This window comes from Mizuhopecten yessoensis, unplaced genomic scaffold, assembly GCF_002113885.1.
Source record: "Mizuhopecten yessoensis strain PY_sf001 unplaced genomic scaffold, ASM211388v2 scaffold716315, whole genome shotgun sequence".
Classification (NCBI taxonomy): Eukaryota; Metazoa; Mollusca; class Bivalvia; order Pectinida; family Pectinidae; genus Mizuhopecten; species Mizuhopecten yessoensis.
Window position 1 is genome coordinate 197,497 of NW_018480055.1, and position 17,128 is coordinate 214,624.

The 17,128-nt window shown below is 36.7% G+C and overlaps 2 protein-coding genes across 2 annotated transcripts; one reads left to right on the forward strand and one right to left on the reverse strand.

The window, feature by feature from the left end:
• Positions 1-572: 572 nt before the first annotated feature.
• On the reverse strand, positions 573-9,006 carry LOC110442978 (deoxyribonuclease-1-like). Its single transcript, XM_021486885.1, has 8 exons — positions 8,666-9,006; positions 6,181-6,399; positions 5,484-5,572; positions 4,254-4,340; positions 3,268-3,374; positions 2,642-2,912; positions 2,340-2,436; positions 573-1,843 (listed from the first exon to the last, which is right to left on the reverse strand). The coding sequence occupies exons 2-8, from the start codon at positions 6,325-6,327 to the stop codon at positions 1,664-1,666; spliced, it is 978 nt and encodes a 325-aa protein (XP_021342560.1). The 5' UTR covers positions 6,328-6,399; positions 8,666-9,006; the 3' UTR covers positions 573-1,663.
• Positions 9,007-9,147: 141 nt separating this feature from the next.
• LOC110442976 (2',3'-cyclic-nucleotide 3'-phosphodiesterase-like) lies at positions 9,148-14,643 on the forward strand. Its single transcript, XM_021486883.1, has 3 exons — positions 9,148-9,467; positions 12,276-12,951; positions 13,910-14,643. The coding sequence occupies exons 1-3, from the start codon at positions 9,318-9,320 to the stop codon at positions 14,494-14,496; spliced, it is 1,413 nt and encodes a 470-aa protein (XP_021342558.1). The 5' UTR covers positions 9,148-9,317; the 3' UTR covers positions 14,497-14,643.
• Positions 14,644-17,128: the final 2,485 nt, after the last annotated feature.

Below are 17,128 nucleotides of genomic sequence, written 5' to 3' on the forward strand. Positions count from 1 at the left end.
GACTAGAATCCGTATATGCGATAAAAAGAATGTTTGACTTATATACGTGATAATAATTATCACAATAATGTCTTACAAATACTTGTCTTTTTAATATAAGAAAAATGTAAAAAAAAAAAAAAAAAAGGGACACATCCCTGGTAATATTAATATTATTATAATATTATTATTTTTTTTTTATTTTTTTTTACTGGCTACATAAACCAGTATTATATCACTGATATTTAATAATATGTATATACGTTTATGAACTTGTATGAACGTCACGATTGTTGTCATTTTGTAAATAATGTATTATTCATGTACTATCATTGTATCATGCTCTCCAATTTGGAGGAAATAAAGATGATATAGTGCATCTTGCGCAAGAACAGGTCCTCTACATCAGCGTTCCTTGTCCGCGATGTTCTCAGCTTAATTGCTGCCTTCGGCTGTCTTTAGCCGAGGAGACTATTGTTTTGTTTTTTTATATAATAGCTATATTTTCAATTATAGAATAGCAGGTCCATCTTCTTGTAATATGATGTATATATGTTCATGTAACTGTAAAAGGCTAAAAGGCCTCGTGCTACAAAAGATCAACAATCCACAAAGGCCTCGTGCTACAATAGCTCAACAATCCACAAAGGCCTCGTGCTACAATCGCTTAACAATCCACAAAGGCCTCGTGCTACAATCGCTCAACAATCCACAAATGCCTCGTGCTACAATAGCTCAACAATCCACAAAGGCCTCGTGCTACAATAGCTCAACAATGCACAAAGTGATAACAAAAATATCATTTATTATTTCCATAAATAAGGTAGAAACAATTAGAAAATATACTTTATATTACAACAATTATAAAACAAGCTATTTCAACTTATATTAATCACTCTTGCTAGCCCGGATGTTAGCGCGCGGGGGTATTTATGCGGAAGGAAACCGGAGTACCCGGAGAAACCCCATATTGGTTAAAGGCGGGTGCGTTATCCACTGCGCCACCCGACCACCAAACAAACACTTTATATCTTATCAAGAATAACATTTAATAAACACATTTCGTACGTAAATATATATATGTAAAATATATTAGTATACTGGTACATGTAACCTTGTTCCTGAGATAACAGCGGAACCAGATCCTTTGGACGCTTTGAGTTCTAACAATAATAGAGATTAGTTTCTTGATTTCTCTGGAGTGATACTTCAACCTATGTCATCAAAATAAGATCACAGTAAAACCTGCGGAGAATCAAGACATCTTGGGAGTACCTGGGTTCCGCTCACGGTAAACCTTGGGAGTACCTGGGTTCCGCAAACGGTAAACCTTGGGAGTACCTGGATTCCGCTCACGGTAAACCAATGGCAATGTTATGGAATGTCGAGTAAACGGAATCACTCGGGATCCATACCGTCAACGACCTATATAGCATAACAGGCAACAAAATAACAAAAAATCAATGTAAACAGGTTTTCTGAAATGTCGGGCTACAGATTCATAATAACCTGGTTTCATTTTTAACAGGAGTTTTGTTGGGAGTATCTGGAACAATAACAACAGGGTTCCATCTTAACTACCCGATGGTCCTTGTCAACGGAAGTTAATTTGCATTCCTCTAAACCTTTCCTTGGTACGCATGCGTCGTTTGTCCACAGGTACAGTAGGGGACAGTTTCACCGTTCAAAACCCGTCCGTAGTACCAAGCACAGGATAAAGACTCATAAAGGTTGACCACAGTGACATCATCAGCAACTCGTGATCGACCCTCGAAATGCGCTGACCATTGTTTGTGTTGCTTATTTCATTGGCGCTATCCTTGAGCTGTACTTCGATAGGGTAGTGATCACTGACCTCCCCGGCCTGAAAACAGCATGACGGATTTTAAGGATTGTTTAAAAATAAAAATCATAATTTGTCACATTTTATTTACCTGCAGCAGTTAACTTCATTTATCAAAATTTTAGGAAGCATATATTCATATAAGGCGACATCAAAAGCGATAAAGCACAGGTGCTGCTTGCTATCCCCCCTCCCGAAGGATTGTCATGCGAGTACTAAAACTGTGTATAACCATACAATCGTTCGCATATGCGAAACAGTTCTTGTTGTGTCGATCAGTGAGAGCTTTAATATCGAGAACCTTGTTGACTTGGCAACCGAGCTCGTCACCAATTGTAAACATTTCTAATTTGTATGCACTCTGTCATTTTAACTCTAACGTTTAGAGAAAAGTTTCATGACTATTAACTGAATTTCTACTTAGCGAGATTTTCAAACGATTTATTATATTTCGAACCAGTATCGATTTTTAAATCAGGGTCAATGTTTATAAAGGGTTTATGTGAATAGAGCTTACCAAAGAATCACTGAGACCATATTCGTTATCGAACAGGAAGACACTGGCGCTCCCGGGAACCACAGCAGATAAGAAATCGCTTCCGGTCAAGATGAACCTGGAATGATACAGATACAATGTCAAATCCAACTATGAGATTTACATACAGACATGTGGTCCCCTAACCTACACAGAAAAGTGACTCCGTGATATATCCATTTGTGCCAGTACTTACATTTCTATACTTTTGATTAAATAATAATTTCTACAGAATTATAACGAAACCATGGCTAGGAACTGTCCTCCTATCTCGGCATGCCTACCTGTCGTAAGCACAGTCAGTCGAAGCTTTCACAGTTGTATCGACGTCATCATCAATCAGCCAATGAAATTCAGGGTCTGTCTTCAGTGTGACAGACGGCCAGTCTTTCTGGGGGACGTAAGTACAATCGGCATTCAGGTCCCCCATAATCATGACGTCATTGGTTTGGAACACAGTTTTCGCCTGGTCGAACACGTTTCTGAGTTCTATCAGTTCTTCTACGGCGTTGTCCGGTTTGATGTGGAGTGCACCTAACACGAATTTGTTCAAACCTGTATTAAGTGGAAAACATATGTTATAATGACACAGCCCATTTTTTTCCATGTCCAATTGATGTCCCGTATCTCACACAGTGACGTTGCCAGAACTCCTTTTTGTCTGGAACGCATTGGCTGTAATGAAATAAAAATAGTTCTCAACATTTTAGCGCCGTTTTACAGTATAATAGTGCGTGATGTCACTTCCGTTCTCGAACTTGTTTAAATATTCGGGAAGAAAATTGAATATTGATACATGATATTCCTTTAGCATAAAATATAATATGTAAATTGAAACATGTGGCGCCCTCTTTTTTCAACATGTGGCGCCCTCTTTTTTCAATTTTAGTCAATTGCGATCTGTACACACCTTGAACTTTAGCCTGAAATTCCACTAGGAATGGTTCTCGCTCAAATTTAGTAATATTTCCACCTTCATCATAGATTTCCTCTCTGAGAACTTTGACTCGATCCGTCCTGTGACAAAAATAACAATTGTTTTTCATATCTCACTATAGCAAGGAAAAAAGAGAAGGTTATTTCTTAATTCATAGTTCTTCCCGTTTTTCTATACCATTCACGTCGGCTCTGACAATACTGCACACCGTCACCCGGCGTGTTCGCATTACCATACCGAATACCTAGTATTACATGTATGGATTTAGCCTGTTTTCTTCACATACAAAAATCAGTCACTGCATGATGAATGTAACAGACTTAGGTTCACACCAGCATGAACGTTAAGAAAAACCGGTAAATACATATACCAATTAAAAACTATTCAAATGTTGAAATACATGATCACCAGGCATTGTGTTCTTTAAAAAACAATGTTTCTTACTGTATCTTATTTTTGTTTATATTCAATCCCCCCACGCACACACACAAACACACACACCTACACAAAAATCAAGACATTTAAGTTTCAAATTTTATGGGTTAAAAAACATGTATGCTCATCATTTTTGTAATTTGTGTGATTTAGCCTTTATTTATGTAACTGTTGTATAGTTAAAATGTAACCTGGGCTGACCATGCTGGTAGGGCTCTCCCCCACCGCTGGAAAGCTCGGGTCATTGTTTCATTTAGAGCTGTTTCTGTGATAATAGTGGATTTAAAATGTACATGTAAAATTATCTTACCAATTAATTATTCATAGTACTATTTTATCATTGTTGTATATAATGTACATTTTTTAATATGCTTGACCATATGGGAGACGAGTCTTTGACTCAATATGTAATCAAGTTTAAATAAAGACTATTATTATGATTATTATTTAAATTGGACATTCGAAGAACTGAAGCAAAATCTGTATTATAATTGTCTCTCTGAGTCGTCATTATAAATTCGTACCTGTACAAAAAGCAGTACTGTTCCTTGGAGACCGAGTTGCCGAGGCGTCCACTTATACTTATATCGTAGTAGACTTTGTCCGAAACACTAGAATGGTAAAAAATGTAAAAAAAAATATATATATATATACTTCTTATACATACCATGTATACCATAAATAAAATTGTATTTCGGGATTGTAATATTTTAGTGTTAATTACTGAGACTATTTTGTTTATTTGAAGTCTTTGAAATATCTACGCTAAAGTAACGACGGTGGCCAAAGTCGAAGGAAGCACTCAGTGGCCATTTGTTGAAGTGAAATGGAATGTCATAGTCTCTGTGTCCTATAGACAGTGAAGCATTAATATCGTCTGCCGTCCGAGTTTTCTGATAAAAATATTTAGGTGGACGTGGCTGAAAAGGAAGCGTAAGTTATAGATAAAAGAAAACGGTGAAAACTTGTCCATGTATATCGAGTATAGTTTAGGGACAGCAGATAATTAACTAGCCCCTCAACGTCTTCAATCAGAACGTACAGGAGAAAAACTAGGTTTTTTATGGAAAAATATTTCATATGTTTCAGCAAATATGACAAAAGCATTGATATTTTCGTGTCCGTTCATAGTACAGAAATTTAATCCCGAAACGGAAAATTACACTGGAACACTAGAACAAGAAGAAAATGCAAAACTGTAAACAGAATTGGTGGCCATTTCTTCGATATTGTAAAATCAGACCAAGTACTAGTCAACAAAACAAGCCAATACATGTATTTCTTTTTATTTCCGTTTCGATCACGGTCTTAACGGAAAACTTTGGTATACCGCCACCATTAGTCAAGCAATATTGCCGAAAGTCATTATAAAGGGGGCTGTCGATATAGTGAACGAGGCATACAAATGAGTTGTTAGTAAAGGGGATGGGGTGATGGTAGGGTGGGGCTGGAGGGGGCACAACACATGTTGGCAGTAAGTTGCAATAGGTCGAGGGTGATGATATCGAGGTGCCACTGTATTGATATGTGACCATCGCTTGTTAAAGCGCTGCTGATGTCATTTCTCGGGAAACAAATACTAGTGTAACAGGAAAGAGGGTAGTGTGATTCCACCGGGGATCGAACCCGGGATCCCGGACTTCCTAGTCGGGCGCTCTACCACTAAGCTAAATGGGAAATTCCCTCTGGCTCGAAGCTAGAAGGTGACTTGTCATCCTATATACAATCAAAATCCGCCACACTAGTATACGTACTTGTTAACCTGCTGTTGTAGCTTCAGGATCGCCGTCCCGGCCTTGTCCCGTATTTCTTGTATCAGGATGATATCGTATCTTAGGACGATCTGGATATAAAAACATATTTATTACCGGCATGTTATCCATGTGAGATATTAAAATGGGTCATACGGAAATGATATAAGAAATACCGATATGACGTAATAATCAGGCTGAATAGCGTAGACATGATAAGCATTGTATCAGTTTTTACATTTCATCATGGGTCGCTTTCGTTTATCGCGACCCAAACGGTTGAACCGGTAGGATCAGACTTATTCGTTAATGAGATCAGGTCGGACCTATACTCTGATGCTGCTTTCAGGCGAGCCTTGACAAAACATTGCAAAGCCTGCATAAACATTGGCAGGACCGCCAGGATTTATACCCGAAATTGTTACTTTGTTGCAGACAAACCGGTTGTTCCGCATAAACGAACAGGCCCATGGTGTTCGCGTATGACTTCCTCAAAGCACGGTACATGATGTACTAGAATCTATATCTAAAACGACGGGTTGAAAATGTCTATTTTTCTCTATTAAATATAAACATTTTACATCAAAATAACTGTTTAGTTTCTTGTCTTTTTGGTCGATACGATAAGAAATTCAGACTAGAAATAGATCCCCGTGACACTCAATTACCCGACCCTGGACCCTCTCCGTACTACACTTACCTTTGTCAGAATATCCATTACGTCCGCTTTATTGGACTTGCTCTGTCCGAATACCTTTACATTAAACGCGCTAATCCGGAGGCCTGCCACTCCCGCCGGAAAACAGAATGTCCAGAACATGGACCATGCCCACAGCCAAGCTCTCATGTTAGGTGGCGTTTAGTCCCTTCCTACCTCGATCAAGGCTCACAACCGGACGGATTGCTAGGTGTTCTCTTCCTATATAATGAACGACAGCGTTTTATTTCCTTGTAAAGATCTGTCAAGATACTATAATACATTTACGTCATGGGGATATTTCTTTGATAAGTCACTTACACACTCCTTATATCTTAACGTAAATCAAGTGACACATCTTCTGTGATTAGTTCGCATCACTGATCAACTGTATACAGGTAAATGTGCTGTTAAAAATAGAATAGAAAAAGTCGCTACAAAAGATACCAGAGCTATCACGTCATTTAAATCGACATTTCTTCCGTTAACGTTTTCAAATATCTGACCATTCGCTTAACAATAAGCATTAAGGCTAGCCCAGGTTTCCTCTGGGCCTGACACCAGACTTCGACATTTTGACAGATAGATGCACAGACATTTATCTGTCAAAATGTCGAAGTCTGGTGTCAGGGCCAGAGGGAACTCTGGCTACATTATAGCAAGATACCAATTATAACCAAGTTATTGGAAACATATCACATGAGCCGAAACGGCCGAGTTATGGTACGCTTCCGCAAATCAGACGATGAATAAGAACTGATAAAATCGTCTTAAAAGACTGGTACACGTGAAAAAACACCTTTCTTTATCATAAGTTTACAAAAGTGATCGTATTAAAATATCATCGGTGTTCTTCTAGTCCTGAAGTTCACCTCGACCGTTGGCTGTGATTAATTTCCTGTCAGTATCATGTAAAATTCAATATTAGACTTCTGAAACATATAACATGTGTCATGTTCACCAGTATGCTCCACGGCACAAGTAACCGTGATGTCTTCTGGTAAATCGATGATATTTAATCGCGTTTTAATTAAATAGCTGCGAGCAAAAGAAAGGAAGGTAAATCTTCGGCATTTTATAGGATTATCATGGGGAATCGATTTCTTGAACTTGTGTCAGTCAATCGTCTTTGTCGCTCGCAGTTTGAATTATATATTCCGACACATATATAGTAATCAATACTGGTTTATTGTAACAGTACCATCCTCCTATCTAGTCTAGTATCAATCCCGTACACGTAATTCTTTACCTCAGTTGTGTTAGAAAGGTCGAGGTATACACTGTTTATAACCAGTCGATATAGCGTATTTCTATAAGTATTTAATTGATTCACGATCGTGATTTTGAATACATGTATTATGTATGTACACTGAAGTCGACGCTGTAGTTGTTTTTTTCTGAAGAGAAATCTTGTTTGGTCGTTATTTTCTTGGTTTCTTGTACAATCGATATAAACCAATCCTATCCCATCTATCAGCCTGTCCCGGTTGCTACTCAAAGCTTAATATTGTTTAGAGTAAACCAGTGGTTAGAGGAAAAGTATACGAACACAGGAAAATCTTATAGCATGTTGCTGAGCTATCTAAGTCCGTGGCTTTATAGATTTGTTAAGACAAATTTGATTGACATTTTTGAAGATAAACTTTGATTTGTACGCTCTTGTCTCGTATCAGCAATAGTTTGAAATTTTCACTAACCACTGGTTAAAGTTAATCAACCTTTGATCAACTAAGAGACTTGTATACTTCTGGTTAAACTTCACTAACCACTGGTTAAAGTTAATCAACCGTTGATCATATAAGGGACGTGACTTCTTCTGGTTAAACTTCACTAACCCCTGGTTAAAGTTAATCAACCTTTGATCAACTAAGAGACTTGTATACTTCTGGTTAAACTTCACTAACCACTGGTTAAAGTTAATCAACCATTGGTCAACTCAGGGACGTGAATACTTCTGGTTAAACTTCACTAACCACTGGTTAAAGTTAATCAACCTTCGATCATCTAAGGGACGTGAATACTTCTGGTTAAACTTCACTAACCACTGATGAAAGTTAATCAACCTTTGGTCAACTAAAGGACGTGAATATTTCTGGTAAAAGTTAATCAACCTTTGATCAACTAAGAGACGTGTATACTTCTGGTTTGATACGTCTCGGAGTAACTTGGACCTTCCTCCATAAAACTAACATATACTATTTATATATTATTTCAGTACTGTAAGCAATCTGAAATTAGAGGTTTGTACAAGACTCGATTGGGCGTTTGTGTTCATATCAAACCAAACGTTTCTCCCGTTAACAACATACAAAAAGATGGCAACAAACATATCTGGTTTAGAAACGGCTAATTATAAGCCAGAAATATAGACGGATTCACATAATAGTAACCGATCGGTTCAGGGGAGCTAACCCAAATAGTATGTAGCAAAATTTATAGTCGAGGTAACATACAAGTCGAAATGAAAATAACAGAGAAACGTATTTACCTTTTGTCGATGCTGGAATATGTTTTGTGTTTCCTGTAGTCCCATGTCGCTCATGATGTACTTCCTTCACATTAAATATTTACTAGGAAACGTTTACTTCCGGGGTCCGGAAATCCTCGTTTATATTACCTAGCACGGACTTAGATAACCCGTGATATTAGTAGGGTGATCAGGATACTTGTTATTGTAACACAAGTTGCATATTTTCTCAGAAATCAGGTCAGCAGTGTTTCTTGTTGTGCTTTCGTTAAACCAAGCACCCTACACACCCCTTTCAGTAAAACACGTATACCTGAGATGACGCGAATGAGTTATTGTCGATGACTAAGGAAGGTGGGCGTTTGTCTTGTTGCCCTATAGCTAACGTTAATTGTTAAACTTTCCATGGTTTTTATATAAATATATTGTGAAGGCGATTTTTTTTTTATTTTTGCAAATTAAAATACTTCTCGTCCAATTAAAAACACATTTTATTAACAAAACAATAAAATATAAAAGAAATCCGGACTCTAATTACCAGCTGCAGTTGTTGATTTTAGTTTTAGTTTAAAAATCGTATTTCCGCTTTCGTTTCTGTGTGTCAACATTGCAAAACAAACTGTCACTAAACGGTGTTTCGTCCGTTTTGAGACTTGCACAACTAACGGTGATCATGGGGAACTGTTGTGGAAAAAGAAAAGACTACAAACATGTTAAAACAGACGAGACTGAGGTCGCAGATCTCGAAAACATGGAACAATCGCAGTCTGTTAGCCCACAACAGAGATTGGAGTTCGTCATTGAGGAAGAACTTGTCAACGAGGTAACATCACCAGGAACGCAACTTGCTGTTTTTCTTATACTGTTCAGTGTTGGAAAGTGTGGTATAAGATGTTTAAACGATTCCATACCCATATAATTTAATTCAAATAAAACATAGTTTGTCTAAAACAATCAGCCGATAAAATACATAGTATCAATATGTAACAGAGTCGAGGACATTATGTTTTTCAAGCCTCCGCCAGGAGTCGAACACGGGACCTCTGGTTTACTAGTCTTACACTCTACCGAATGATCTAAAGAGAAATTCTCGAGTATTTTATCAGGATGATTTTTTCCCCAGTGCAATATTTAATTTAGCCAGAGTTTCCTCTGGCCCTAAAACCAGACTGAGCCACTTTAACTGATCGATACGCCCACACCAGACAGCTATCTGTCAAAATGTGTAAGTCTGGTGTCATGGCCAGAGGAAACTCGGGCTATATGAAATTATATAACAGGTACTGGAGCACCAGTAATTTGACTAGATTTGGCTATATAGTCGAATATGACTAAATGTATATTGGACAAATGTAAACAAACAACCCCTTACTCGTAATATTTATCTCTGCGCTCTGATTGTGTCGTTGGAGTTTGGCTCATGATATATTTTCCTTACTTTTGCCACTTTGGTGGTTGACATCTCCTACCAGATCTCCTAGGAACGGGCACGGGTTTCCCAGGACTTTTCGGCATTACTCGTTGCCGCCCCACGTTGGGCGCCATTTGTTACAGTGCTATCTTCGTGTATAAAATCCACAAAACACTGTTGGGTTCTTTTATGACTTTTATTCTGTAGTTTAAAAAACCCTGCAAGTACAAATACAACACATTACACATTCACTCAATACTCTCACATAGTCTATTTACATCAAGGGACATAACTTGTACATATACTTCAATTATCGGAGTAATGCATAATAGTACATTAGAATACATACGTTTTTGATTCGCTCCATGTAAAAATATAATATTAGATTTACAATGTACATATCAATAATACCGAATTTACTTTTACATATCAATATACAATAGATATGAAATTACCTTATACTATTATATACAAAATATCTCTAAATATAGAATAATGCACATCAAACTTACCCCACAGATCCTGCGGGCGTTTACAGAAATCCCTTTGTCTAATAATCAACGTACGACCGGCAGTTGTTACGTATGTAGACTGGATGTATATTTAAACCTAGGGTCACCCAGTACATGGGCTTTGCCACATGTATGTGAGCATGTTATGTCACACCTGAGTGAAAGAACGTATATCTGAGGTTCTGCATGCAGGTCGTTCTATATGAACGACGCATGCGCAACCACTTTACCTCACACAGCACAAACCCTTACCCAGTCACTCCGAGCTGAACAGCAGATCATGCTAGATGAAGCAATAATCTGCCAAGGACTTACCACCCGGACGAGGCCCTGGTAAGACAGACTAACTATAAATTCTAGTATAATATATATAATATATATCCATTTATTAAGTTCATAATGAACAATTGATTACCATCTTTGTACATTATTACAGATTATCAATAGAAGTGACTATTGTGTAAATATATATTTTACAGGTTCTCTCTTCCGAGAGACATGAATGACCATTCTCAAACAACGGAGGACTTGTGTGTTTTAACACGCCGAAGGTCTTACACGTATACCAAGTGTTAAACATGTCATACTGAAATAAATAAATACCTTATAAAACAATACTAATTACTACACTTTATAATTTGGAATACAGAAATTATATACATCTGGGAAAACTGAAAACTTACTCTTTATTCATTTCTTTACATTTAATCAGAATATTATGATTAAATACATTTGTTGTGAAATAATAATTTAAACATTACATTTTACCAATATTCTGATAATACCTTACAGAATATACATATAAATGATAATAATAGAACATATATGGTTAAAATCTCACCCAGTTCTCTATATTTGTAATACTTCAAATCTCTTCTGATATCAAAAGTAGATCTATACCCTTCAACGCCATGGTGCTGAGTGATATAAGTTAAGTTAAAAATCATGCAGTTGTTAGCTATGACCAATAAAAATGTCCGTTGATGTCATGTGACTAAAAGTACTCACATTCCACACATTCTTACATACATGTACAGGTAACACACAAACATTAAGGATCCTCGCACCACATTCTTTCATCACACAACTATACTATCAAACAACCATTTAAGGTTCCTTACACCAAGACCTTTCATGATATTAATATCCATTCAAAGTCTTACACACAATAAATATATATATCCCTGTTACATAAAGTATAACATATGTCTATTCAATCTGGCATCAATGTCTTCCCAAAGATAAGCATCCTGAAGATGCTGCTTTGCGCCTTAGGTGTCCTTTTGGAAGATACTTCTGATAGGAATGATAACATGCAGTAAAAATTGTTCATGTATTGCTGTTTTGGTTAAGAAATTGTTAATATTCCTGTCTAACCATCAGTTACAGAGGATAAAAGATGCAACTTGCAAGTACCAAAAATTGCATCCATGAAAATCAACAGTCACCAGAAATTGAGTTTTTTTTATAAAAATCTTTCGTTTCACTGACTCACCTGTTTGTCCACCAATTTTTTTAATGTGCTTCAGGAAATTGCGACTACAATTGACTTGTTTGTCCTATATACAAAGAGTCATATTTGACCATATCGCCAGATTTGCAGGTCATCCAGTACCTGATATAAGTTAATACTGTTGGTGCATGTGTGTTTATGTCGGTCTGTTCCATTAAACAATTTTGTGTAGTTTCATTGTTTCTCGTTTAATAGGACACTGTACATCTGGAGCCTCCTGCCCTACTGAAAACTGAACATATTCCTGATCCCGATGACACAACAGATTTCCCTTTTTTCCGTGACCAAAAAACCATCAATCATATTCAGAAATCTCAGACAATGTTTATAATGAGAGGACCCTCAGGATGTGGAAAGTCAAGTTTGGTGCGTAAGATAGAATCTATTTACAGATCAGCAGTTGTGTGTTCAGCCGATGACTACTTTATGGGCGAGGATGGCCAGTACGAGTTTGATAGCAGTCATCTATCTTACGCCCACAAGGACTGTCAAGATAAGGCGAAGGCAGCATGTAGCCATGGCAACAGGGTTGTTGTCATTGACAACACTAACATAAAACGATGGGAAATGAAACCCTATATAGAAACGGCGAAGACACACCAGTATGTTGTGATAATGTTAGAGCCAAGGACAAAGTGGCGTTACGATGCAGAAGAGTTAGCCAAGCGGAACAGTCATGGTGTAAAAGCAGACGATATAAGGAAGAAAATAAAGGATTTCCAGGAATGTGCACCGTACTATTTTGGATGGTTTTTGACAGTTAGTGACTCCCTCCACTTGAAAGATATAGCGAAGGACTGCTTGATAGAATGTGTGAAAAATTATCCAGACATTAGAGACAAAATGTTCCCAAAGATAGAATCACTCGCAGGTAAGTCATTAGCCCAACACAAGAGTTTGTGATGGCTGAACAGGTCATTGAATTTCATCATGGTCCAAAACATTATACCTGCAGGTAGTCCCAATTATGTTCAACATTCTCGTGTATGACAGTGAAGTTACAGTGAAAAGTCATTATCAGGTATTGATTAATGAATATTTCTAACTAATCTTGTACAGATACTGCTGGAGGGGACTTTAGATTTGCACTATGTCTGTGTCAGCAATTTGTCTGCAGCATATCTCATATATATATTACCTATGTCAAATTTTGTATGTGAGTTACTCCTGAAATATTGTAGTGTTACATACTTATGTACTGAAATTTGGTTGTGTTCCCAATTTTATACAGTGTTATAGCCCTTTGTTCAATTTTGATACTAAAGTTTGTTCAGAAGTGGGGAGTCTGAATTACTTTGCCTTGTGTTGATACCTGTCATAAATTTTATTAGTCCACAGGTCATAACACCCCACTGAATGATATAATAAAATCAAGATCTCCACATTGACACTTGATTGAATATACTTTTATGTTACTTGGAATGTTCACGTTGAAATATTCACTCTCAAATGTTCAATTGGGAGTTTAAATCTTTTAACTGAAATCTTTTTTCAATATTAATTTAAAAAACCTTGAAATATTGAAAATGAATGTTTCAACATTTTTCACATCGTAATTAGGTATTGTTGTTTCACATCGTAATTAGGTGTTGTTGTTTCACATCGTAATTAGGTATTGTTGTTTCACATCGTAATTAGGTATTGTTGTTTTAACATCGTAATTAGGTGTTGTTGTTTCACATCGTAATTAGGTATTGTTGTTTCACATCGTAATTAGGTATTGTTGTTTCACATCGTAGTTAGGTATTGTTGTATAACATGGAAATGCATTGTTACTTATTTGCTTATTAATATTGGAATATCTTCACGTTGAAATCCTAACATTTCAGACTTGACTGAGGAGATGGTCTACCAGTACTTCAGCTTAGATGGTACAGAGACACCGCGTCTGTTACACTGTACTGCAAAGTTCATTGGAAATCCTAAAAACCCTGTCCCACGACGGGCCGAATATCTACAACGGGAAGATGTTAAAGCTGCAGGTGGTAAAGTGTTCGAGCTTACAATTACCGGAATCACAGTTTCGCCACGTACAATAGGGGCAAGGGTCGTTCTCACAACCGCACAGTGTAAACTCTTTGATAAACCAGAGGAGGAAGAACGGGACAAGATTTTGACAAGGTCATCCTCAACCAACAGAGTTAATTCCCTTGGACCGGAAACGATCACGAATATCCCCGAACGGGGGAGGAGTGCGCACATAACCATTGCTGCTGCCGATGGTGTTAAAAACGTCCAGACTACATTTGACCTTCTTGATATCTGTGACCTGGAGTGGAAAAATTTAATGGAGGTGAAAAATATGGAGAGTATACAGTTTAAAAGTGGTAGTATGCGGCACATTGGGGGTGATTTTTGTGAAGTTAATCTCTCAAGTCCGATCAGAGTGTGCACATTGTTCTCAGGATTTTATTAAGAAATTTCATACGTTGTTTTTCTGTGTGTGTCTGTGTGATGAGTATTGAGTGTGTGAATCGAATTAGAACCCCACTATAAAGCTAGCAGTCTTATGTATATGTCACTCAAAAATAAATTATTCTTTGCTTTGGAAACCTCAATGTTTTTTCCAAGAAATATTTTCAAAACTTTTGAATTTTTACGTGAGGCTGATCTTTTTTGCCATTGTTGACAATACATTGTATATCTTTTTTAAAAATCCATTAACTAAAGAAAAAAATCCCCACATATAAAGACCTGTTTCATTATATAATTTGTGTAATATCCAAATGGCAACTATTAAACATTCCTGTATCACACACTGTTTTATTTGGCTTGAATCATCCTTTGGAAAATTTAATTAATGTTGTATGAAGAAAGGGTGTCAATAGCCTGTAAGGGTAGAGGTGTGGGTCCCAATCGGAGAATGTGGGTTAATATATAAAATCCTATAAAGGGATTTGAACCTCAATTCGTCTGGAACAATCATAGTGATGTACATTAATTAGTTTGTTGTACAAATTCGGGACTGCCGGTTACTTTATACAATTGATTTTAGTCAATCAAAATCCCCCCCCCCCCATTTCAGCAATTCAGTTTTATTTAAAAAAAATAGAACAATTAAAATGTTTAAAAAAAGGTCCAGCACTGATAATCCACATTAAAAACTACAGTGTTTGGAGAGTAACACCCGAGAGTTGGACGAATATTTGGATGTGATACGGAATTTGAGAGTTGAAGTCACGGCCTTTGTTTGTTTTGCTATGTGTTGTTAATGCCTTTATAAATAAGTGCAGTGTATTATTAAGGACTCATATCATCACTTAATTATGTCTCCCCTTCGAATGAAGGGAGAAATATTGTATTAGTACTGGTTCTTCTAATCACAAGTTGTCCAGGCCATAACTTTTAAACCGTTAAAGATATCTTGATAAAACTTGAGGTATGCATGCATCACACACAGAAGGTGTGCAGTGCACTGAAATTAGGTCACAGTGATCTTCATCTCAAGGTCAAAGGTCAAGTAAGTGCAACATTTCAGTAAGTTCTTGTCCAGCCCTTAAATTTGCAACTGTTAAAAATATCTTGATCAAACTTGAAGTATACCTGCATCACCCACAGAAGGTGTGCAGTGCACTGGAATTAGGTCTCGTGCCCCATTATATGCAGAGTTATGGCCTTTTGTTTATTTTTTTATACCAAAGTTTGTCCGGAGCATACGTTCCATGTTATGTCATCTACGTTGACCAAACTTACCATATTAATTATCTTGGGAAGACAGAATCAGGTTTTGTGCCCCATTATATACAGAATAATGTCCCTTTGTTTATTTTTTATATCGAAGTTTGTCCATGGCATAACTTCTAAACTGTTAAAGATATCTTAATAAAAATTAACGTGTACCTGCATCACCCACAGAAAGTGTGCAGTGCACTAGAATTAGGTCTAGTGCCCCACTATATACAGAGTTATGACCCTTTGTTTATTTTTAATACCGAAGTTTGTCCAAAGCATAAGTTCCATGTTATTTCACCCACGTTGACCAAACTTACCTTATTTTAATTAATGTATCTTGGGAAGGCGGAATCTCTTGTACTAAAATCAGGTCTTGTACCCCTCTATATATACAGTTATGGCCCTTTATTTATTTTTTATATCTTAGTTTGTCCACGGCATAACTTCCATGTTATTTCACCTACGTTGACCAAACTGGCTATAGTTATGTATCTTGTGAAGTAGGAGTGTCTCATTCTAAATTCAGGTCTTGTGCCCCACTATATAAAGAGATATACGGCCCTTTGTTAATTGTTTATACCGAAGTTTGTCTATTGGCTAATAAGGGGAGACATATTCACAAAAACAAGTTTCTAGTAAATCATAAATTACTTGATTGTGTTTGTGAGGAAGAATGTTTCAGGAGATATTATGTGTTCATTGGTTGATATATATCATGTTTTACTGTTCTGTCGTTGATACAGTGTATATATTACGCACAATGTATTACTGGTCTGTCGTTGATCCAGTGTATATATTACGTACAATGTATTCCTGTTCTGTCATTGATACAGTGTATATGTTACGTACAATGTATTACTGTTCTGTCTTTGATACAGTGTATACATTATGTACAATGTATTACTGGTCTGTCGTTGATCCAGTGTATATATTATGTACAATGTATTACTGTTCTGTCGTTGTTACAGTGTATATATTACGTACAATGTATGACTTATTACTGTTCTGTCGTTGATACAGTGAATATATTACGTACAATGTATTACTGTTCGGTCGTTGATACAGTGTATATATTACGTTCAATGTATTACTGTTCTGTCGTTGATACAGTGAATATATTACGTACAATGTATTACTGTTCGGTCGTTGATACAGTGTATATATTACGTATAAGGTATTACTGTTCTGTTGTTGATACAGTGTATATATTACGTACATTGTATTACTGTTCTGTCGTTGATCCAGTGTATATATTATGTACAATGTATTACTGGTCTGTCGTTGATCCAGTGTATATATTATGTACAATGTATTACTGTTCTGTCGTTGACACAGTGTATATATTACGTACAATGTATAACTGTTCTGTCGTTGAT